Raw genomic sequence first — 21,848 nt, forward strand, 5'->3', positions numbered from 1 at the left:
GTGTGAAAGAGTACGCGAACACTCGAGTCGTGCAGACCCATGCTTGTGGTGATCCTAGCGGGAGCTAACGGAAGGCAAAGGGGCATTCGCAGTTGTTAGTTGTGGAACCGTGGGCTGTGCGCTGCTGAGCACGTTATGCTGTCGAGTGCCTCTAAGTGCCGGTTGTTTCTGGAGTTCCAGGGACCGAAAGGCAGCACGGGGGTGGGGGGGGGGAAGAGAGCGCTGCAGCACTGCCGCAGCTGCAAAGTGCCAAAGATGCAGAAGCGCCGCCGGCAGGCATGTCGATGCGGCGCTGGCTTGAATGGGCTGTGTCAGCATGGGCCGCTGGCACCAGCCACACTGCCCCACCTCCATGCCACTGCGCCGCTTGTTTGATATACCTTCTCGAACGCTACAGGCAACACGCAGCAGCTCGCACAGGCCACCTAGCCATGAGAACTAGCCAGCACGCCTGTGAGTTAAAGGAAGTGGTGCGCTCTATTTGTGACCCAGCGGCGGACTGCTGGGTATTATTTCAGAGTGAAGGATGCAGCTACAGAGAGAGCCTCGACCTTTGCTCGACCTGGCTTTGTGCTGTCGGCGCCCAGCCGAACTCCACTAAGCAGGCCACGCGTCCCCTTGGGAATGGTTGGGGGGTTCGCCTGACTGATGCGCACGCACCTCTTGGTGTAACGCAACCGATGGTTCCGAGTCGTATATATATACGGAGCACCTTGTGCATTGCAACCACTTCACTCGCTATTCCTTGCTCCTCCTCACATCATTCACCCACCTCACGTGCAAACAAGCTTTCCACATAAACTTTCGCAAGTGAGTCCCCACCGACCTGTGCCCCTTGGCGACTTCTGGGGAACCTCATTTCCTTATCAACACTTGCCACTGAGCATTTGACTGACCCTGCCCTCTCCGCCGTCACAAAACAGTGGGTTTCTTCGGAGAGTCCTCTCACAACCAGGTCTACGGCGGCGAGACGCACGAGTCGAAGTTCTCCCACGAACTCATCGGCGGCGCCGCTGGCTTCGAGGCTATGAAGGCTTACGAGGACCACGAACGTCGTGAGGGCAAGCCTGTCAACCGTAAGTCTAGACACAGACGGTCTCGTTGCTTGTCTGTAAGGGGCCATCCTCTGATTTCTTCGGCCTCCTGTCTTCGTTCCTACTCATCAGATGCTCTGGCCAAGGAACTTCTGGCTGGCTTTGCAGCAGCCGAAGTCGACAAGCTGTTCGAGACAAAGTACGTGCAAATACGTCGTTCTCGCACAGATTATATATTCTGACGTCATCGTCCTCTTGCTTGCTTCACAGGGGACTCGACTTCCTTGACCGCGAGAAAGCAAAGTACCACGCTCGCCAGGAAGCTGAGCAGGCTTACGACCAGCAGTACGGTAACTGAGGGCTATACAGTACCTCATCAATAATGTATGTCAAGTAATACCACAACTACTGGACTTTTTTTAGTACATGTTCGATGGCTGGCTGTACATGCACAAGCGATACTCTCATTTTCCTCTGCAACCTGTTCCGGCGTGACTTTGTGAGCATGGTTTGCCACGCTAAGATAGTGGATGATATAGGGTGCATGGCCGCAGGCAAGCTATATGTACAAATACCGTGTATGCGGAGCTGCTACCAGTACAAACTAGGTCAAGTTGAAGGGTAGGAAACAAAGATATGCAGAGATGTGCGATCGCTTCCGATCATGTTACAGCCGCTGGGCAGGCGGGAACGTGGAGTATCGATTGCATGCAGTCGCGTGTCCAGAACGGGATTCGGGAATGTTCAACTAAAATCCGAATGAAGTGTCCTGCATACAAGAATATTACCCAGTCCGTGTCATGAGAGGACGTATTGTGCAATCCGCCCAGATGTTCGATGATGACAAGCTGCGCTTGCGTCCCTTCCTCACAGGAGGAAAGCCGCGAATGCGAGGCCAGCGGCGCTCAGCGCGATGACGGCCTGCGCTGGAGCAGTGACGAATCCAGACGTGTGCGTGTGAGCAGCACCGCTGTCCTTGCCCGATCCGGGGCTACTGGTGTGAGCAGCAGCACTCGCGCTGCCGCTGCTGCCACCAGTAGCGACCGCCACTGCGCCTGCAGCCTGATTCCATGTGTACGTCACACCGCTTGAGGTGGGAGGCGATACGGTCTGGCAGTTGGACGACGAGGGCGCCGGCGGGTAATGGGACGCATCGGGTGTCGAGCTGTCGCCTTGCTGGAAGGTCGAGCCGCCCGGGTAGTGGCCCACCGGCAACGGGTCCGTGGCGTCGCAGTTCGTAAAGCCTGCGTTGGCGATGTCGTTGTCCGGCATCACAAAGACTGTGTATCATTTTGGGGGGGTCAGCTTTGCACAAACCTCAGAATCGACAAAAGGAAAGGGCCAAGATTGAGAAGTACGCACGCAACCCCATCAGGTCGTACCGGTTGTTGCAGTAGGAGTAAGAGGTCCCTGCATCACCGCTGCAGGCTCGAATACCGAAGGTGCTCTGACCAGGGATATCGCAAGAGCCAATGAACTGGAAAAAGTTGTTGGCACCACTGATGGCCGCGCCCACTGGGTTGCCAACACCTTGTGCACCGTGGTTGTCGTACTTCGCGTGCGCACAGGGTGAGCAGAGACATCAGTCACGTGCTCTAAACACGGCGAGATGCCGAGAAAAGCAGCAATTGGGAATCACCTCGCCGCCACAGTCTTGCACGTCCAGATTCATGACTGCCGGGTTAAATGTGCCAACGACTTGAACGTAGTGATCCGTTTTCCGGAAGTGAGCGCTCGTGATGAAGCCGTCCGGCATGGGGCGCGTGCCGTTGAAAGCGTTAATGCAATATGCTACAGCATCCGCCTCCGCTTGCACCAAGTCATCCTGCACCGGGTTAGGGGGCAAGAAGAGGCTTCCAGTCGGCACACAGATGAGGCAAAGACACCGATCACGTAGTAGTGGTTCGTGAGAAGGGGATGTATTAGGCATGCACTCTTCTTCGCATGGTTGAGGCGCTTCGCCCTTGCTTCGTCACTCTCACCAAAAGTCAGTGGCTGAGTTGATGTAAGCCTGCCTGCCCATACCAGAGAGCGAGCCGGTGCCAAGACCAGCGCCAGCCCCGCTGGTGGGCGCAACCGGCTTCCAGGTGCCAGTGGCGGCGGTGACGGTCAAGCTGGGAGCAGGGGGACCGGCGCCGCCGACTCCTTGGGCCAGCACAGGCGCCGAAGCTGCTGAAATTACGAGCGCTACCACGGCTGCTTGAAGGAAGGTCATGCTTGTTTGTCTCGTCAAGGTGGGGTTGGAAACACGTTTGACTTGAGAGATTCAGTGCTTCAGTCGCAAACAGCGATCCTGTGACGCCAATGGATCGACGTGCGCTCCAAATTGAATGGGATGAGAAGAGGGGGCACAACGGGGTCTGTAGAAAAAGTGAACCAGATGCAGGTTTGCTCGCAGAATGACACGAGCTTGACGGACAGTAGATCGTGAAGACGTAAAGACACCAGGGTGTGCTTAGGTTTGCGAGGCTTATACTTTGCAGCCTGGCGGCTGAGGAGGCGAAAGCATGCTTTACTTTGTTTGGTGTTGTTGGGGGACCTGCAAAGATGTTGTTGGTTCGAGCTTTTTTTTTGCTGTGCACCGTGATTCCAGCCGCTGGGTTTGACTACGAACCCCCAAAAAGAAAGAATACGCCCCTGCGCGGTCCACCGCAGACGCACGCCTCAAGTCGTGTGACACTCGTCGCTCGCCTCCACCAGACCTACACACGAAGACACCTTGAACCCTGATGGCAGCGCAACAGTTCATGCAGATTCGAAGGGCACGTGTCATTGCAAGGCACACTTGAATGGTGTAATGTAAGATAGATGGGTTACAAAAAGCTAGGGAAAGGTCTCGAGTCGCTGTTACACCCACGGCGGATGTTACCGAGAGAGGTTCACTCAAAAGTGGAACTCCAGTCTCGACCACGAACAGACCACCCCAGATGTGGACCAAAACGGCAATCAGCGCTATACTCGGTCCAAATGCCACCTCGTCCCTACATTGACACTCTCATGGGCTTTACTGATCTCACAAATCTACCGAAGGTCAAACCCTTGAGCTGACCGCTTTGCTATACTTGCACTTTGCTTCGCTACACACGTCGGCTTGCCAGCAGTAATGTGAACCCGTCCTGGACGCGCGGCACGGGCCCAACGCGCGTGACAAGGCAGTGTCTCTACCGACATAATCGGGTTGATGCATTGTCCGGTGGCACTATTATGCAAGTCCAGCAGGGCGTGAATGTTCGATCAAAAGCCTCTGTCCTAGACGTTCCGCCGCTTTCCAGACCTTGCGGCTTGCTAACGAGGCCGTATGCAGCGGTCCATTCATCTCGCTCGAAATGCTTCCCTGTGTCCTCCTGTCACACGCGAATGCTGCTGATGCGTACAAAGAAAATGTATATGCTGTGGATCCGTTGCAAAGGGATTAAGCCTACAGTACGGACAGGCGCTTGGGGCGATGCTGCGCACAGCTTACCTGCCACGGCAAAGGCGGAGCGGTCACATGACTACACAGTCCTTGTCGTTCTTTGTCTTGCTAGAGGCAAAGCCCATTTCCGCAAAAGTCTGATAGACGACAGGATCCGGCCTCTTACTAGGGGTACCGCTGGAAAAGGAGCTGCCGCTTTGCAGCGAGACTTGCGACGGGTGCGAATGTGCCGTGCTCGAAGGAGGTGGCGACGTCTGCTGGTGATAGGGAGGAGATTGAAGCATCCCGGCTCCAGGGCCTATGCCGGCATCTGGAGTCGAGCTTAATCGCTGCCGTTGAGGTGTGCTTGGGGGCATGCCATAGCCTGTCGGACCTGGCACAGGTCCACCTACATTGAAAGCTTGGGATGGGACACGGCCACTGGAACTCGGAGGACGGTGGGGATAGGCGTTGGAAGCGCCATTCTGAAGGCCCATTGGTGCAGGCGAAATCTGTGTCGAGGTCAACGGCGGTCCTGCCTCGCTGCCTTCAAGCTTGTTGCTCCTCCCAGCCAGGCGCTTGATTCCACCTCTGACCCCCGCAGTCTCCTGCACAAGGCGCATCGTCTTCTTCCGAGAAATGTCGTTAAATGCACCGAGGTGGGACGCAGAGGGCATGGGAGATACACCTGCACCTCCATTGCCGGCGCTGGCATTGCCTTGTTCCGTGACAGCGCGCCGGCCAGCTTTTGTCGAGCGATTCTTGGCGAGCGTGCGCGAGTGATGCAGCTTCGTGTCGACGTGCGATAGGTGATCGCGCCGAGAGATGGTTTGTGGAGCTGGCTTGTCGATGGCAGCCAAGCGTTCGGTAGCATCGTTGTTGCCGTGATCGGCAGCCTGGAAGAGCGAGCATGAGCACGTGCATCAACATGAATGCAACAACTACCGGCCAATCCATATGCTCTCACCCTCTTGTACCACTTCTTGGCCGCTGTCAAATCCTGCTCGACACCGACGCCGACCTCATAGTAGTATCCCAGCGCGAATTCTGCACTGCCCAGACCCTTTCTGGCAGCCTTGTCCGCAAACGTGAATGCGAGGCTCTCGTCCACATCAAAGCACCCTTCTGCGCCGCAGAGAAACCACTTGGACAAAGCCATATCTGCCTCGACCTCTCCGCCCTGACTGGCCAGCGAATACCACTGCACGCTCATGAGTGGATCGTACGGGCAATCAAGGCGCGCGTGCTCGTAGCACCACCCGCACTTGTACTGCGCAGGTACGAAGTGGAAATACGCTGCGCGCTCGATCCGTCGCCGAGCTTCGCTCTCCGTCGATCCTCGCTCCGGCTGCAGAAGATGCGCAGGCACAGGAACGTGACTAAACTCGCCGGCGAGGAGCATGCCAAAGATGTAGGCGGGTTGCGGAGTGTCAATATCGGCTTTGTCAGCCGCGCTTTTGAGCAGAGCGATGGCACGCGGGTAGTTGACAGTGATATCCAGCTGGCCAAGCAGATGCGCCATTCCCAACCGCTGCAAAGCCAAATAAGCACTAGATCAGCATGAGTCGTCCAAACGTGCATAGCAATGTACTAATCCTACTGACATAGACCGAGCCAACGTCCCCGGAATTCGAGCCATGCTCATACGCAACTTTTGCCCTCGCCACATCACCAAGCACCTCGTAGTCCCTCCCGATCCTAAACCAAGCCTGTGCATGCCCCATGCGTGCCGAAAGCTCAAAGTCGTTGAAAGCGGAGCGCAAGTCCTTGCGCAGGTATGTCGGAAACGCCCCAGAGGCTTGCAGATCGCCGCGCAGGTACAGTGCCTCGGCTATGGGGTCTGAGCCGCCTGCTTGTTTGTTGATCTGCGACGAAGGGTAAGTGTGTATGCACTGTCAATGCGCACCCCCGACATGCGCATACTGTGATCTCAGGCTACTCACGAAGCCAATCGCCTGATCGACCCATTGAACAAGACGAGTCTCTGTAATTTTGGACGAGTCACCTTTGCGATCCACATACTTGAGCACGTTGGCAGCCCATCGAAGCTGTCTTCGGGGATCAGAGCTGGCCAATGCCTTTTCTCTATCCATCTCGAGCGTCTTCAAGTCAGGCAATGACATCGTTAGCTGGGGCAGTGCTGCTCCTGCAGCTGAACTAGAGCCATTAGAATGGGAGGTCGCGTGAGACTGTAAGCTAGCGCTTGGACCTGACATGTGCTCCTCGGCACTGTGGTCCCAGCTGGGCCGCGTGGGCCTGACCTGCTCGCTACTTCGCCTGTCGTGGCTGAAGGACGAGGGGCCGCCAGCGGAATTCGGCGGCGGGACGCCGTGCCCTAGCTCTGATGCTGACGTCGAGAGGTACTTGCCATGGCCGTGAGAGCCGGACGCCACGCGCGGCGCCCCGACAAACTGGCCTGGCTGCAGCGACTGCCTGCCCCCGTAGATTAAGCCGGGCATGTCAGCTGGTTGACTTTGTGAGGTGGGTATATGCGTAGGGACGGGCGGTGCACTGGGCGATCGTGATGGTGGGTTGTTGGCGCCCAGCGGTGGTGGTGCTCCAACAGGCGCTCCAAAAAACGGCAGACCTGGCGCACCGAGAGGTATCGAGCTGGTGTGCGGCGGTGGAGGTGCCGCTTGGGCAGCTCGGAGTGGTGCTACGTTTGGACTGACGAAGCCTCCAACGAAGGCCTGAGGGGAAGTGGATAATGAATGTTGCGGTGGCCTTGGACTGTTGTTTAACGAATAATTGACCATAGATTGTACCGACTGGTGATAAGCAGACTGTTGATGATTTGGCCGTGGTTGCTGAGGAGGTCTTGGCGGAGGCCCTCCAGAGAAGCCTGGAACCGGAGGCAGCAGGCCTCTACCTGGCCTCATGCCATATGGGTCTCCTGGTGAAGCTGGTCTGTGGAAATGTGGTTGAGGCTGCGACATGTTGCTGTTCTGCCCCCTGCAGCTGTACATGCGCTTGACTACAGGCCCTTGTAGCCGGCGAACGCCCACCTTGCTGCTTGGAGAAAGCACCGATTCCCACGCGGCCAGATTCGTGATCAAGCTGCAAGCTCCCGAAATGGCAACGCAGCCGCTCTGTAGTACCCTTGTAGAGTAGAAGGTACGTCGCGACAGTCAGCTGGGAAATACCTGCGGGCCTGGCCTTACTCGAATATGTCCTCTTCGTTTGACAAGTTCGAGGACGGCACTGCGTCGAAGGAGGTCGAAGTGTCACTAACTGACGGCCTGCCCCTCTTGGTTATACAGGTGCCAAGCGTGTCTAACCAGCAGCCAACGAAGCTGCCAATCCGCTCGGCGTTGGAATCTACCTGGAGATGGGAACACGAGCTTGCAGGGATGTGCTGATGCAGTGGAGAAATTGGCGACGACACAACGGTCGTCGCGCGTTGACGTCGAGCTGAAGTTGTCTTTGGCTCTTTAGGTACCTATATTCTCCAGTACGTAAAACAACTTCAATGTGACCTCGCATAAGTCATCCAACTGCAAGCGCCACGAGCTATCCAGCTTCATTCGATCACATGAACAGTCTTCTAACATCGACGATGGAGAAGTGCGACTTGATCTTACATATACTTCCACCAAATACCAAGGACAAAGCTTCATTGGCAGCATCAATGCCAAGGACCCCAGGATGCTATCTTACGCCTGCTGTGGTTGGCTCTCCCTCGGCGCCCAGAAAATAGTGATGGAGAGAGGCGCGCGCACGAGTTGCACTCTCTCGAGCACTTGATGACTCTCTACAGGCTCTCCGCGGCACGCTCTGCAGCACTACACAAAAGCCAAAAGGCGAGACCAGCAGTCAGCTCGGCGGCACAGCCCCAGCTCGGCGCTTCCGTAAACCATGCACAAGCCAAGCGCAGCGCTGGCCGCAGTCCCGTCTGTCCCGTCACTCTCAAACACTATGCTGTGCAGACATTCTCGGCTTGAGGCGAAGACCAGCGAGTCTGATCGAGGCTCGAATGACAAGCTGACAGTAAACATTGTCACTCTACTCTCGTCATACTTTATTTGCATGAATCGTCCCGAGCACAGGCGTTGCGAAACTCGCCGAGGCAATGCACCAAGCTGTTCTAACCCTGAAGCAACCAAGCGGGGACTGAAGCCTAAGTATGACGGTCAGCATACGTTACATTGCGTAATGGCAGTGCAAAAGCAAAAACGTGGACGCCCGTACAAGCGAGATGAGATGGAGAACGAGAGTGACAGAGGCAAGACAGAGGCAGAGACAGCAAATGGATGAATTTCCCTAAGGCCTAGAGCTTGTTCGTGAGATCCTGAGGCTTGACGCCGTCATACGCGATTGAGTACACGGCGCGGAAGAGCGGGTAATCGTCGACCTTGCCGCGCGCTTTCAAGAACGCATGCACCTCTCGCGCTGTCTCTGTCCCTTGCAATTTCTGCCCTTTGAGCAGCTCCTTCTCCAGCACGGCGAACGGCTTGCCCGTCTTGACGAACGCCTCGGCGCACCGCCGGTTGCGCCCGCCAAAGCAAGTCGTGATCAGGTCGGCGACACCGGCACTCGTCTCGGTGAATGTCTCAGCTTTGACGCCGTCGAAGAACTCTTCAGAGAATCGCTTCATCTCCATGAGGCCGATGCGCATGATCGCCGCTGTGATTGGTTTGAACGAGGGAGAGTCGGAAGTAGATTTAGCGCGATACCCTTCCATGGCACATGCGCGCTGGTGCAAGGTGTCTGTCGGAAACTCACCCTTGGCGTTGTCGCCCCACCCCAGGCCATCGCAGAATCCAGCAGCGATGGCGACGACATTCTTGAGCGCACCACACAGGCTGACGCCCGCAACGTCCTCGATCATGCCGACGCGGAATTGCGGAGTGTCGAACAACTTGTGAAACAGCTCTGCAGACTCGACATCGCCGGCGCGGTAGCCGATCGTCGTCTCTGAAAACTTGTCCTCCGCAACTGAATGCATTTGTGACAAGGAAAGTAGGCGGAGTCGACTCGTCAGCGTCCCAACGGATGTCAGGCATACCTCACTTTTAGCACTCACCCTCGTTCGCGATATTCGCCCCGCTGAGTGCCGAGCATTTGCAACCCAGAATATGCTCGATCACATCCGCAAAGATTCGGATATCTCCGTCCTTGACCTCCACTCCCTTGATCATCGATATCGCCCGTACATTCGAAGGCACCTTGCCTTTGAGCTCTGTGCATACGCCTTGAATGAACTGTTTCGGCGCAGACATTTCAGTTCCACATCAAGAGTAGAAAGCTGTTCTGCGCACCTGATGTGGCAGCACGAATACCAGAAGGTCCGCTCCTTTGGCTGTCTCTGATGCGCTTGCATTTGCGACAACGTTCTCCGGTAGCTTGATGCCCGGAAGATATTTCACGTTCTCATGCTCCTCGTTTATGATCTCGGTCAAGTTCCGCCCGTCGATCTGCATGGGAGTGAAGTGATCGGACGTCAGTGAGAAGACCGCATGCGAAGCCTCGCCTTGTGCAAGCTTCTCACCTTCTCCTGATAAACATACATCCCTACCTTCTCTTCGAACGTATCTGGATAGCGCTTCACATTTTGACCGGCAATCCTGGCGATTGCACTTCCCCTGCAGCCGAGGAATCGGAACGAGTGATAAGCGTGAAGGCCACTTCACAAGACAGATGCCATCCTCACCAGTTACCGGATCCAATAATTGCTACTCGGTGTCGTTGCCCCATCGTGGAATACGTTAGAGATCCTGCGGCAGTGAATAAGACGTTGCGTCGATGTGATAGTTCTCCAGAGTACCTCGAAGGCGCAAGACTTTGGTGCCTGCCTCCAGCGCGCGAATTCCAAACGGCTGCGCGACCACTAGGTACACCCGATGGGGAAGTCGACTTGCAGTAGCACCGACAGAGGGTAGTGAGTGGATGTAGCAGCGCTGATCTCACTGCTCGCTCCCGTACACTCGCGAGTGCGATGGGTTGACAGGTCGACCTGGCGATAGAGAACACTTTGACCGCTGTGCCTTTCGCTTCTCGACGGGGACGAGAGCAGGTTTAGGAGGATGAGAGGTTAGGATGATCGGAGAGCAGATCTGAATGGAGGAAACTCAACCCGCCACCTAAGTAGGTCCATGGATGTACGTATGGGCAATTCTCAACAACCGTCAATTGTCGCCTCTTCTCCCCGGGTCTAGTTACAAAGTTCCATTGCAGTGGTGAATGAATTCGGCGCAAGTTCATGGGTCTCTCGTGTGGAGGGAGACATGTTGGGAGCGGGGCTGGAGTCTTGGGGAGCCTGCTTCTCGCGTGGCTGCTGGCTGTGAGCATATTCATCGCACACGTTGCACTGTAGTTTAGTGGGCAGTTTGGCTTGGGCACGACAACCTGAGTTGAGAACCCTACTACATATAGCTGAGGATATATGATTCCCGTGTTCCGTGGCCCCTCCAAGCCCTCCGAATTCGTCGGTCTGGCCGCTGCTCCATCTGGCGCCTGGCGGTTGACATTCTCATTTCTTGAGTACCGCCAGCCCTGGAACCGTTTCCAAGTAATCTATGCTGCTCGAACGAGTGAAGCTTCATGCCCGACCTCAAGCACAGCCCACGCGAGGTGCAGACAGTCCGTGGTCCAGCGTTGAACTCGTGGTGCTCAGGTAGAATTATTTGACGAAGCCGTCACGGCGTCGCCTTAGATTCGGATAGAAGAGAACAACAGAGACTGTCACATCACCGGCACGATGCCACTGCACACCACGCAGTCCACGCAGCTTGGACAACTCGCGGGTCCGACAACGGATCCCAAGTTCCTCGTCTTCTTTGCTTCTGGTGCGCTGCTCTCCCGGTGTGCAAGCTAGCAGACAAAGCAAAGCTGCAGCAACCTCTGCCTGGATACTGGCCGCTTGGCGCGAATGAATGACTGACTGACAGCCCTTTCCTATTCCACTTATTTTGGTCGCTAGGCCAGCCCTCGTGGTGTCCAGACTGTCGCGACTCGCTTCCGGCGGTACAAAACGTCTTTGGGACCGACCCATCCACCGTGGGAAAGGGGGGTGATGTGGATGGATATATGATTTTCGTAGGGGACAGGCCAACGTGCGTAGGAATATTGCACGGCCAGCGTGAATCCTCGATCACGACAAGAGCGCTATGTCGCTGATGTTTAGCCCTCGTCAATTTGCGTTTTGCTCTTTCGCAGCTGGAAAGACCCGGAGAATTACTTTCGAAAATCGTACGGCATTAAGTGTGTTCCGACGATAGTCAAGTTTTCCAAGGGCAAAATGGTCGCACGGCTGGAGGACGTCCCGGACTGTGCCGACGAAAGCAAGGTGCTTGCGTTCACGAGAGCTTCGTGACGATTTTTCATCGCGCACAGCTCTTACGCGGCTAAATTATATACCAACGCCGACGAGTTAATGCACAAGGAAATTCAAGTGACCTCTCACACTACTTGGCAACATCGGCCCAGGCGCGCACCCTTCGCGGCTAGCGTCTGGAGTCGATCTATGTTACATGATGCTATCCAACTTGTGTATCGTCGTAAGGCCGTGAAATCCTGATCCTCAAAAGTCAATGCTTCATGACATTTCAGCAGACATTGCGGTGACACACGACTGCATGCGTGAGCACTTGGCTGCTTAAAACCATTTTGCACTGCTCCCTTCCCGCAATCTGGCATCATGGGCGATGCCGTCGCATTTGGTTGCAGAGCTCTGATGATGAGTAGTACATTATTCATTTACGACGCGGACACCTTTTGAGAGCATGTCATCAAGTAGTGATTCCTCCCTAACCTGGCCGCGTGTCGGGCCGTCGCCACATCGGCGACGCCAGTTGCCTGCAATTCAATCAGCCTGCGTGAAGCCGATGCAACTCGAAGCCCCAAAAGCAGGGCCCTCCTCCCAATTGCCATCGCCAACAGTGAACCGCCGCATCCATCTATTTACGGATATGCAATGTAGTTGCAAACTTGCATGAACATTTTAATACATTTGCTTCCTGGATCTAGTCGCGGCTTGCGACTTGCGGTGCGCTAGTCAAGAGTCTCGCGTCCCACGTTTGACGAACCTCTGCGGTGAACCGAGTACCTATCTGGAGCTGTTTGGAGCTTAGGGCTTGAAATGTCTTAATTCTACCATCGACAATTATCGTGGAATGCAAGTCCTGTCGTCAAGAAGTTGATTCTCGAAGTAGCCTTCCGCCTTCGAGGTCTCGAGCAGATAGATTGAAACTTGGCTGGGTATAATAAAGACCATTGAGCCTTGAAGGACTGAGAAGGAGGGTTGAGCTGCAAACAGCGACGTGTAAATGCAAATGCAAGAGCCAAGCGGACAGCCTTCCTGGATTCTAGCGAAGCTGGAAGCGGCCATGCCTTTTAAGGCTATTGGTTGCCCCGCGTCCCTTGCGGCTGTGTGAAAGTGAGACCAGGTGAGGCTGATGAACATAGGCGGCACTGAGGCAGCTGCGCGGCAGACGCGGGGAAATGCAATTTGTCAGCTGGCGCGCCAGCACAGACACATAGTTCTAGCCTTTGCATAATGCCCACGCGGGGCGCGAGCGGGGAAGGAGGCCGACGGCAGGGAACGCAGTGAACTGCCAGCTGCCCCCAGTCACTGCAGGAGTGCAGCGTCCAGAGACTGGGGCTGACCAAGGCAGAACGGGGGGACTGCCATAGTGCCTTGAGGAGGCCCCACAAGCCTGGGGTGGCTGGTCGCTGGCGGCAGCAGTAGGTTGCAATGCCCAAACATCTGTCCGCGCTGCCTGCGACATACAAACATGCCACTGCCGGGCCATCAAGAAGCCGTCAGGCCGAGAGTGGGGTGGGAGCGGGCGCAGGCGCAGGCGCACAGCAGCGGAGGTGGTAAGGCAATAATGGATGCTGCGCACGAGCCACTAGCTCGACACGCAAGGACACTGGCCGGGCGCCACATCTCTCTGTCACTCTCTCCATTACTAATGCCAACAACCAAGCTCCTCCCACTCGTCCGTCTGGCGGCAGCTGGCTGGCTTGTCCATCCTTTCAATCCTCTCGCGTCCTCTGCCACACCCGCGTCGCATCCTTACCCCCATTGAAGCATATTTTGCTCCTCGCCCTCCTTCTTCATTCTGTTTGCCCTCCCCCTCCTCATCCACACCCCATTCAGTCGTACCCCCGCTTGGATCGGAACACCCCATTGCAAAGCACCATGTCCAAGGTCATCGTCGTTGGCGGAGGTGAGTACGCATCCCCACGCACCGTGCCGGCTTCCACTCCACTGTTGTGCGCGAGAACAGAAGCTGGCAGCGTCTGCGCTTGCTTCGTAGAGTCCTCAATGGCGTATTTTGGGGCTGAAAATAACCTTGCTTCCTCTCCTCGTCACGCCATCAGGTCTCTCCGGTCTCTCAGCCGCTCACACGCTGATCGACCGCGGCGCCAATGTCGTTGTTCTCGACAAAAACGGTTACTTTGGTGGCGTACGTGTTCTCCTTCTCGACGCGTGACTGCCCTACTTTTTGTGGTGATCCGGCAGCAGCTGACTTCGCTCCCTGCGCTCGCACCCCTTCGTTTCTTGCAGAACTCAACCAAGGCCACGTCAGGCATCAACGGAGCCGGCACCACCACTCAGGCCAACCTCGACATCCGTGATACGGCTAAGACCTTCTTCGAAGACACTAAGAAGTCCGCCGCCGATCTTGCCCGCGATGACTTGATCAAGGTTCTCACCTACAAGTCCGGCGACGCTGTCACCTGGCTCCAGGATAAGTTCGGCCTTGCTCTCGACAAGATCAGCAGGCTAGGTGGCCACTCGGAAATGAGAACGCACCGTTCTGGCGCAGGTGGAAAGTTCCCAGGTATGGAGATCACCATGGCGCTCATGGACCTTGCCGAGGACGAGGCCAAGAACCGCCCCGACCGCTTCCAGATCATTCGCAAGGCCGATGTCAAGCAGTGCGTGTTAGGATCGCCTTTGACTTGGATGTCGCTGCGCACTTGCTGACTTGCATCCTTCTCCACCAACCACGCAGTCTTATCTATGAGAACGGCATTGTCAAGGGTGTCGAGTATGAATTGAACGGCCAGCGCCACCAGGAGTACGGGCCAGTTATTCTCGCCACCGGTGGCTACGCCGCCGACTTCTCCGACTCTGGCTCACTGCTTAAGGAATTCAAACCCGAGTACTTCAACCTGCCGACGACCAATGGCGCCCACTGCACTGGTGACGGCCAGAAGATGGTTCGCGCCATCGACGGAAGCCTCATCGACATGGAAAAGGTCCAGGTCCACCCGACCGGTCTCGTCGATCCCAAGGACCCGGACGCTAAGGTCAAGTTCCTTGCTGCCGAAGCGCTCCGTGGTTGCGGTGGCCTGCTAGTCGATAACGAGGGCCAGCGCTTCATCGACGAACTTGAGAAGCGTGCCGTCGTTACGGCCGCCATGTGGAAGCACGACAAGTTCCCCGTTCGGCTGATCCTCAACGGCGAGGCGTCACGCGAGATCGAGTGGCACTGCAAGCACTACCAGGGCCGCGGGCTGATGAAGCGCTTCGAGACGGTCGAGGAGGTCGCCAAGGACATGGGCATCGATGCGAGCAAACTCAAATCCACCTTTGACGACTACATTCAGATCGGCAGCGGCAAGAAGAAGGACCCCTTCGGCAAGCGCTTCCACCACAACTGGAACATGAAGGAGGGGCCGTACTATGTCGCGCTCATGACGCCTGTTCTCCACTATACGATGGGTGGTGTCGAAGTGCGTCGCGAACACAGGCTAGGCTATGCTCTTCGCCCGCATGATTGACATCTAATTCGTTTGGATTTTCGCAGATCAACGACCAGGCTCAGATCCTGTCCAAGTCTGGCAAGCCAATCCCAGGCCTGTACGCCTGCGGTGAGCTTGCCGGCGGTGTGCACGGCGCGAACCGACTCGGTGGCTCGTCCCTGCTCGGTTGCGTCGTCTACGGCCGCGTCGCTGGTGACGCTGCCAGCGCTTACCTACTGGAGGGTATCTCAACCGGGAAGATCGCCGCTGGGCGTGCGGCCCAGATCCAGCAGCAGCTCGAAACGCGCGTCCGCGTCAACCCAGAGACGTCCAGTGTTAACGTCAGCTTCCACTGGGCCCCCGAGGCGGGAGTGTTGAGCAGCAGCGGCAGCAGTGGCGTGGCGCAGACCGCACCTGCAGCGCAGTCGAACAGCTCGTCTGCTTCATCTGGGAGCGAGCAGCCGGCACAGCAGGAGCTCAAGGAGTACACACTCGATGACGTTGCCAAGCACAACAAGGACGATGACGTCTGGGTCGTCGTCAATGGCAAGGTGCTCGACGTGACCAAGTTCCTGCCGGATCATCCTGGCGGAGAAAAGGCCATCCTGCTGTACAAGGGCAAGGATTGCTCGGAGGAATTTGAGATGATGCACGACGAGAGCGTCATCGCAAAGTACGCTCCGTACGTCCACATTGGCAACCTTAAGCAATAAATCCACACGCTCGCTCGCACGCCAAGCAAGCGTGCTTTCAGGCAAATCGAATCGAAGGCAGCGGCGACATGTGTTTTGCTTCTTTTGGGTTTCTTGGGAGAGTCCATGACGCATTGATCTTGTAGCGCAGCGCTCCACTCCCTCTCTCGTGAATCGGATCCACAGCATTCTAGAAACATTGAGCTCCCGTCGTCGCTTTTGTCTTACTCGCGAGTTGTGGAATCATTCATATGTTGCTGGCCCGGCTGCGACTCAACAGCACATCAAGTGGTGCAAATTTTCTTTTCTGTGGTGTCGAGCAAATGCAATTCCTGCCAAATTTGCAAGAGAGGTACACGCTGGTGTGCGCCGCGGAGTACAGTTCTGGATCATACAGAGTGCCGATGGGTGGAATTTTGGGGAAATATCTATATGCATGGTTGTGGTGGATCAAGTGAGGCGGGAAACGAGGTAGCTCATCAAAGAGTGCTGCTCATCACCCGTGACGCGAAGGAGGATCTTGAAGAACGTGCTAAACACATCAGGCTGTTCCTTTTCCAAGCGCGACAGCGACTCGCCGTCCAAGCGCCACAGCACGCACTCCGTTTCGGCATGCACGACCGTGTTACGCTTTTGCTTGGACAGGAACGTGAGCTCACCGGCGATCGTGCCCGCCAGCATGGATTCGGAAAGGTCGAAGTTCTCCTGCACAAAGTCGTACTTGGCTTTGAGGATGCCCGACTCGATGACGTACAGCCCGTCAGGCTCATCGCCCGCCTGCCACAGGGTCTGGCCCTGCGGTAGTGGAACACGCTCAAAGTAGCCAACCAGGTGCGCAAAGTAGGTAGCGTCGAGCTCAGGCTCTGCATACTCGCGAAATGTCGCTAGGAGAAGCAGGAGAGGCTGCTTCGTCGGGTCCCGCTGCGCTCCGGATTTCTGCGCTGGCTGGACTTGCGCCTCGGCGGCGAGATGCGGCACTGACTCCGGCGGAAGACTGACCATGTCGATCGAAGGAAGGTGGTTCATGGCGGTTCGCGCGGCCTCGTGAATGTGCTGCTGCCTAGGGGAGTTTTCGAACTGCTCATCCAGAACGAAAGCGGGTTCCCGCTGTTGCCCTGGCATGCTGAGTGCGCCGGCCGTCGCGAGGTATGCGTGGCCAAGCGTCTTGCCTATGGCGAGACTCGAGGTGTACATGCCGCGGATGTACTCATTCTCAGTCCACTCGAGTGCAGAGTTGAGGTGCGCAAATACCTCGAGCCGAACGCCTTGGTCTGCCCACATGCCAACGCTGCGCAGCGCGATGCCAATATCGCTCTCGGGTGTGACGCCGCAGAATATGAGAACCACACCCTTTGCGTCGAGCAGGCGCTGAATGCGAGTGAAAGCTTCGGCTGCCGAGAAATCGACACCGCTTACGAGGGAGAACTGGAGCCATTACGGAGGCTCCATTAGTATGGAGATCCAGATGCAGAGAGAAAGGTCCAACTCACATCGACGATGAGGAAGCGCATCGGATGCTGATGCCACGCTGAAATGTCGAGAGCCCGGCGAATGAGCTGTTCGACGCCATTGATCGTGCCAAAGAAGAGGAACCCCTGTAACTTGAGGATCTGCGTTTGCGTTCCCACGACGTCGAGGAATCGGCGCTGAGTGGGGTGTCGGCGGACAGTGCTGCGTGCAATGCTGCCGTCAAAGATGGCACGCACTGTCTTGCGGCGCGAGTTCTGTACGACGAAGAACAGACACGCCAGAATAATGCCTGCAAGGATACCGACCACAAAATCCCACAAGGTCATCACAATGATGATAATGCAAATGGTGAAGTATTCCCAATGATTGACGCGCCCGATCGTGTCCCAGAGGGCCTCTTTGACCAGGTCGATGCCCACTGCGAAAGACTCGGCGTGAGAAACGCGTACGGAGTCGCGAAAGCTTCCACATTTACGAAGACTTACAGACAAAGATGAGGGCACCGACGATCATCACCGGCAAGTAGCCAATGCTAGCAGGTCCAGCCATGAGGATGACTATGGTTCCTGCTGCCAACATCAGCCCACTCAACCTTGAGCCTCCGCCAACACGGTAGAACTGCAGATGTGGAAACATTCAGTCATTGCCAATAGCAATGCGAGCATCAGTCGCTGTACCTCACCAGCAGCGAGTTGACGTAGGTGATGTAGTTCGGGCCTGAGAAGAAGACTCCGGCAGCGAGGTTGCTGATCCCGTGCCCGATGAGTTCCCTATCCGTGTCCACGTTGTCCTCCCCGACGCTGATCCCGAGCGCCGGCACATTCAGAGGGACATGCAAAATGCCAAAGAAGGTCAAAGCAAGCTGCGTCGGGATCGTTGCAACTAGTGCTTTGAAGCTGGTCTGCCGGAAATCGATGTACGTGTAGAAGCGGTAGAAGGGCGCTTCGGCCGCGCGGCCAATGTCGAACACCCAGCCGTCAGCGCGCAGCTTAGCAAGATCGATACGCAAGATCCCGGCCGTGATGATGTAGAACACGATCGGGATGAACATAAAGTATGTTGGGAAGATGAGCGGGTGATGGAACTGGTGCGTGATGAAGCGCAGAAGCACAGCAAAGGTAAAAGGCAGCAGCCACAGTGCCACCATGTGCCACGACTGCAAGAAGTACCGCAACGTCTTGATGTTCCATTGGAAACCGTCCTCCGCTTGGAGACGACCGGAAACTTCGAGACCGGTCTCGATGAGAAACACGCCCACCCCCCCGATGCAGCCAACAAGGATGTGTCGCGGGAAGAACTCGATTAGCTTGCCCAAGCGCAGCCAACCTAGGAGGAGAAACGCAAGACCGATGAAGATGCTTGACAGCGCATAGGCCACGACTGTCGTTGATATAACCGCCTCAGGGTTATCATCGCCGACTTCGGCAAATATGGTCTTGACGAGTAAATGGTAAAAAGGAACAACTTCGATCATCATCCTGTGAGACCAGGATTGGGTATGAGCGTAGGAAGTCAGTGATTCAGCAAATGATGACGTGGTACAGGACTCCATGCACTCACGATCCATTTCCACCCCCAAAGATGCTGCCTCCGAGCGAGAAGACGAGCTGGCTCAGAATGCACGTGACAAAGAACATGCTCACCCCGTCGCCACCGAAATCGGCAAAGATGGGGTAGCTGGTTGGGAAAGTGATCATGCCGTACGAGACGCCATCAAGGACGTTGAGCAGGAGACCGAGGATGACAGCTGGTAGCAGGCGCACAGGCTCAGCAGACGCACTGGCCACTTCGCGCCAGGTAATTTTGCGCGTGCGCGCTGCAAAACCTGAAATAGTCCTTCGCATTGGCAGCACGGCGGCGAAGTGCTTTGCTTTGCGATATGAGGAAGTCAGCGAAGATTCTGCATGATGAGCTGCGTGCGAGCCATAGCCCGCGTGATCACCGCCAGTCGCGCTAAGCAGCGGTGCGCGTTCGTCCACGGCGTTAGACGCAGGAAGCCCAGCTGAGGAAGCTGAGATCGAAGAGGGCTTTTGGTATGCGCCGCCACTACCGCCTTCCTGCGCCTCGTCCTGCGCAAGCGCCAGCACCCCATAGCCAAGGGACTGGGCAACAGTTGTTGATAAGCGTCGATACGCCGCTGTCGCTGCTGCTGCCGAATGGGCACTAGTGCTGGATTGATGAAGCTGGTATGGATGCTGGTACGAAGGTCGACGCAATCCGCCAGCGAGCCTTGGAGCTGTGCCCGGTGCCAAGCCGGTAGCGCTAAGCCCTCCAACTTCGCCGCCGTCCGCCTCGCCATCGGATTGCAAATCCTCTTCGGTCTCCTCGTCCGTTGTCCCAAGTGTCCCGTACGTGAGGGTCCAAGTCATTGGCACGCCAGCTTCTGACGAACGGTTATTGGGACTGCGAGCGGATGTCAGAGCTCCAGGAGAAGGTGAGAATGGCTCCTGCGGCTGCACAGCCAAACTTTGCGCGGCCGAGGCGGTGTGCGGCGGTGCGGCGTTGCCTGCACTGTTCGATGTCGATCCCTGCTCTTGACTATGACTGTTGCTGTCTTTGACCGTGTCAGGACGACTGGCTTTGCTGACAGTGTCTCTACCGCTAACAATGTCATGCGATTGGAGAGTGAGCGCGAGGTTCGACGGGCCAGCTCCAAGGCTGCCCGCTCCCGCTGCTTCAGATGCATTCGAACCTGCACCTGCGGTAATCGCAACCGCAGCGCCGGTTCTTTGGACCCAGCCAGACCCACTATGAGCTGGTCCGCCATTATACGAGCTGAAGCCACTTTCCTCGCCAGCATCCGTGCTGCCACCGCCACCGCCTCCGAGAGCCATGTCGGCGAGCTGAGCAGTGCGATCCCTGATGATTGCATCGTCAGCAGTATAGCTACGCGGCGAGAAGGCGGCACCGCTGAAGCCGCTCGCACTTCCGCCTTCCTCGCTGTACGCAGGGCCGCCCATGTTGGTGGCGGCGTATGAGGCGCCGAGGCGGCTATGTGCATCGGAAAAGTCGGACATGGAAGCTGCGCCTGAGGCGCTGGCTGACGCTCGTCCCTTGTTCCGCTGACCTGCGCCGGGCAGCGCAATTTCACTGCCACCTGCCGCTGACGAGGCTGACGGCAGCGGCAGAGGAGCAGGAGCGAAGCGGTACGAGCGGCCTTCGAGGTGGTCGGTTCTGATGTTCTGGCGAGCCGGTCCGAAATTCAGACCACCGGCTCCACCTGCTGATCGACCAGCTTCGACGTCATAGCCGTGGGCGCCAGAAGAGGATGGCGAAAGTGCCGCAGCGAGGCTGCGCGGGTGATATTGTTGGTTGGAGAATGCAGCGAATGATATGGGCCGCCGTGAAAGCTTTACCTGGCTTCCCGTCGCTGAAGGTGGAAATCCAATTGCAGCGCTACCTGTTCCGGCGGTAGGCGTTGCTGTAGATGAAGGATGTGACGCAGCGCTAGTAGGAACTACATCGATGGTGACGCTCCGTGGACCCAGCCCTTTCTTGGCTTTTAAGGCGCCTGCCGGATACTTTGAAGCATCCGACATATTGCTTGGGGAGAAGTGCGGTTTGAATGACTGAACTCTGCTTCCTTCGGTTAACACTGTTATTGGGGACTTGGACGCCTGATGGAACTTGATCGAGGCCCAGCAAATAAACGACCGCTTAGACTCACGGCCTTCTCAAAGCTGCAGGCGGTTTTGTGAGTGGAATGGGACCGACGGGCGCTTGGCGAGATTGTTTGCCGGCTCTGCACAAAGCTTGGAAGCTTGAACCACTGCCGAGCACCAAAGGAGGTGCACCGGTGATAGGGCTACAAAGAGACAAGCCGAAATACTCTTGTCTCGCAATCCCGACAGTGGATGTCGCCACGCCGCGTGCGTCAGAGACGCGCTCGAGGTTGCGTGAGCGTACTCAGCTCGACTTTGGACGAGAGGATGGCGACCAAACTACACCATCACACATCTTCCGAAGCCTCATTGCCATCATCAGCGCATCATCCAAGGAGCTCCAATGACCTGCCGTGATGCAAACCTCTTGCACTCCGCAATCTTCTCTTCCACGTGCCGAGATGGTCCTATTTCAAAACACAGAACCAGTAACCCTTATGTTGAATACGTTCAACTTTTCGCAGGCGTCGTACGAAACACCAATTCGAGAATTTCACCAGTTTCACCTTCGGAATCACGGGAGAACCCCGAAAATGTGACCATCACAGGCAACCGATCATGGCACAACGCAAGAACCATGATTACAAGTAAGGACCGATGAGGCCATGAAGCATGAAGGCACACCGGATCATTTTGCTTCATACATGGACTCCGCCGTGCACGCATGTCAGAATGATTCCTTGTCACCATTGTTTCATTGTTGGCTGCATTGCAGCGCTGTCTGCGGTATCGTCGCCACTGCCTGCTCCACTTCATTTGCTTCCTCACAATATGTACGATGAATCTATGCACGCCTTTGGTTGTTGAGCCTACATGTATGTTCAATGTAGCTCATGAAACATTCAACGCTATTTTGATTACCTCTTTCGGCTGCGGAGTGCATTGCAATGACTTGATCACA

General features: G+C 56.3%; 7 protein-coding genes across 7 annotated transcripts; 3 read left to right on the forward strand and 4 right to left on the reverse strand.

Annotated features, from left to right (window-relative positions):
* Window positions 1-937: 937 nt before the first annotated feature.
* K437DRAFT_221834 (uncharacterized protein) lies at window positions 938-1,392 on the forward strand (the record flags this gene model as incomplete). The annotated part of the gene is made up of 3 exons (XM_013389161.1): window positions 938-1,076; window positions 1,167-1,233; window positions 1,305-1,392. Coding segments are annotated over 3 exons (294 nt in total), but the record flags the coding sequence as incomplete, so codon positions are not given.
* A 380-nt stretch (window positions 1,393-1,772) lies between these two features.
* On the reverse strand, window positions 1,773-3,550 carry K437DRAFT_255037 (uncharacterized protein). Its single transcript, XM_013389162.1, has 4 exons — window positions 3,017-3,550; window positions 2,674-2,887; window positions 2,397-2,586; window positions 1,773-2,314 (listed from the first exon to the last, which is right to left on the reverse strand). Exons 1-4 carry the CDS (start codon window positions 3,247-3,249, stop codon window positions 1,902-1,904), a joined length of 1,050 nt encoding a protein of 349 aa, XP_013244616.1. The 5' UTR covers window positions 3,250-3,550; the 3' UTR covers window positions 1,773-1,901.
* Window positions 3,551-4,520: 970 nt separating this feature from the next.
* Window positions 4,521-6,887, reverse strand: K437DRAFT_261901 (HCP-like protein; the record flags this gene model as incomplete). The annotated part of the gene is made up of 4 exons (XM_013389163.1): window positions 4,521-5,324; window positions 5,396-5,959; window positions 6,033-6,293; window positions 6,372-6,887. The coding sequence occupies 4 exons, from the start codon at window positions 6,885-6,887 to the stop codon at window positions 4,521-4,523; spliced, it is 2,145 nt and encodes a 714-aa protein (XP_013244617.1).
* Window positions 6,888-8,545: 1,658 nt separating this feature from the next.
* On the reverse strand, window positions 8,546-10,611 carry K437DRAFT_255040 (NAD-dependent glycerol-3-phosphate dehydrogenase). Its single transcript, XM_013389164.1, has 6 exons — window positions 10,079-10,611; window positions 9,917-10,010; window positions 9,687-9,842; window positions 9,452-9,629; window positions 9,151-9,363; window positions 8,546-9,051 (listed from the first exon to the last, which is right to left on the reverse strand). Exons 1-6 carry the CDS (start codon window positions 10,120-10,122, stop codon window positions 8,696-8,698), a joined length of 1,041 nt encoding a protein of 346 aa, XP_013244618.1. The 5' UTR covers window positions 10,123-10,611; the 3' UTR covers window positions 8,546-8,695.
* A 311-nt stretch (window positions 10,612-10,922) lies between these two features.
* On the forward strand, window positions 10,923-11,980 carry K437DRAFT_255041 (thioredoxin-like protein). The gene is made up of 3 exons (XM_013389165.1): window positions 10,923-11,213; window positions 11,348-11,480; window positions 11,584-11,980. Exons 1-3 carry the CDS (start codon window positions 11,126-11,128, stop codon window positions 11,738-11,740), a joined length of 378 nt encoding a protein of 125 aa, XP_013244619.1. The 5' UTR covers window positions 10,923-11,125; the 3' UTR covers window positions 11,741-11,980.
* A 1,434-nt stretch (window positions 11,981-13,414) lies between these two features.
* Window positions 13,415-16,012, forward strand: K437DRAFT_255042 (Flavocytochrome c). The gene is made up of 5 exons (XM_013389166.1): window positions 13,415-13,598; window positions 13,753-13,838; window positions 13,940-14,313; window positions 14,391-15,114; window positions 15,189-16,012. The coding sequence occupies exons 1-5, from the start codon at window positions 13,571-13,573 to the stop codon at window positions 15,834-15,836; spliced, it is 1,860 nt and encodes a 619-aa protein (XP_013244620.1). The 5' UTR covers window positions 13,415-13,570; the 3' UTR covers window positions 15,837-16,012.
* Window positions 16,013-16,265: 253 nt separating this feature from the next.
* Window positions 16,266-18,759, reverse strand: K437DRAFT_221770 (uncharacterized protein; the record flags this gene model as incomplete). The annotated part of the gene is made up of 4 exons (XM_013389167.1): window positions 16,266-17,240; window positions 17,306-17,703; window positions 17,771-17,903; window positions 17,968-18,759. The coding sequence occupies 4 exons, from the start codon at window positions 18,757-18,759 to the stop codon at window positions 16,266-16,268; spliced, it is 2,298 nt and encodes a 765-aa protein (XP_013244621.1).
* Between the last annotated feature and the right edge of the window lie 3,089 nt (window positions 18,760-21,848).

This window comes from Tilletiaria anomala (genome assembly GCF_000711695.1).
Source record: "Tilletiaria anomala UBC 951 chromosome Unknown K437scaffold_18, whole genome shotgun sequence".
Taxonomy (NCBI): domain Eukaryota; kingdom Fungi; phylum Basidiomycota; class Exobasidiomycetes; order Georgefischeriales; family Tilletiariaceae; genus Tilletiaria; species Tilletiaria anomala.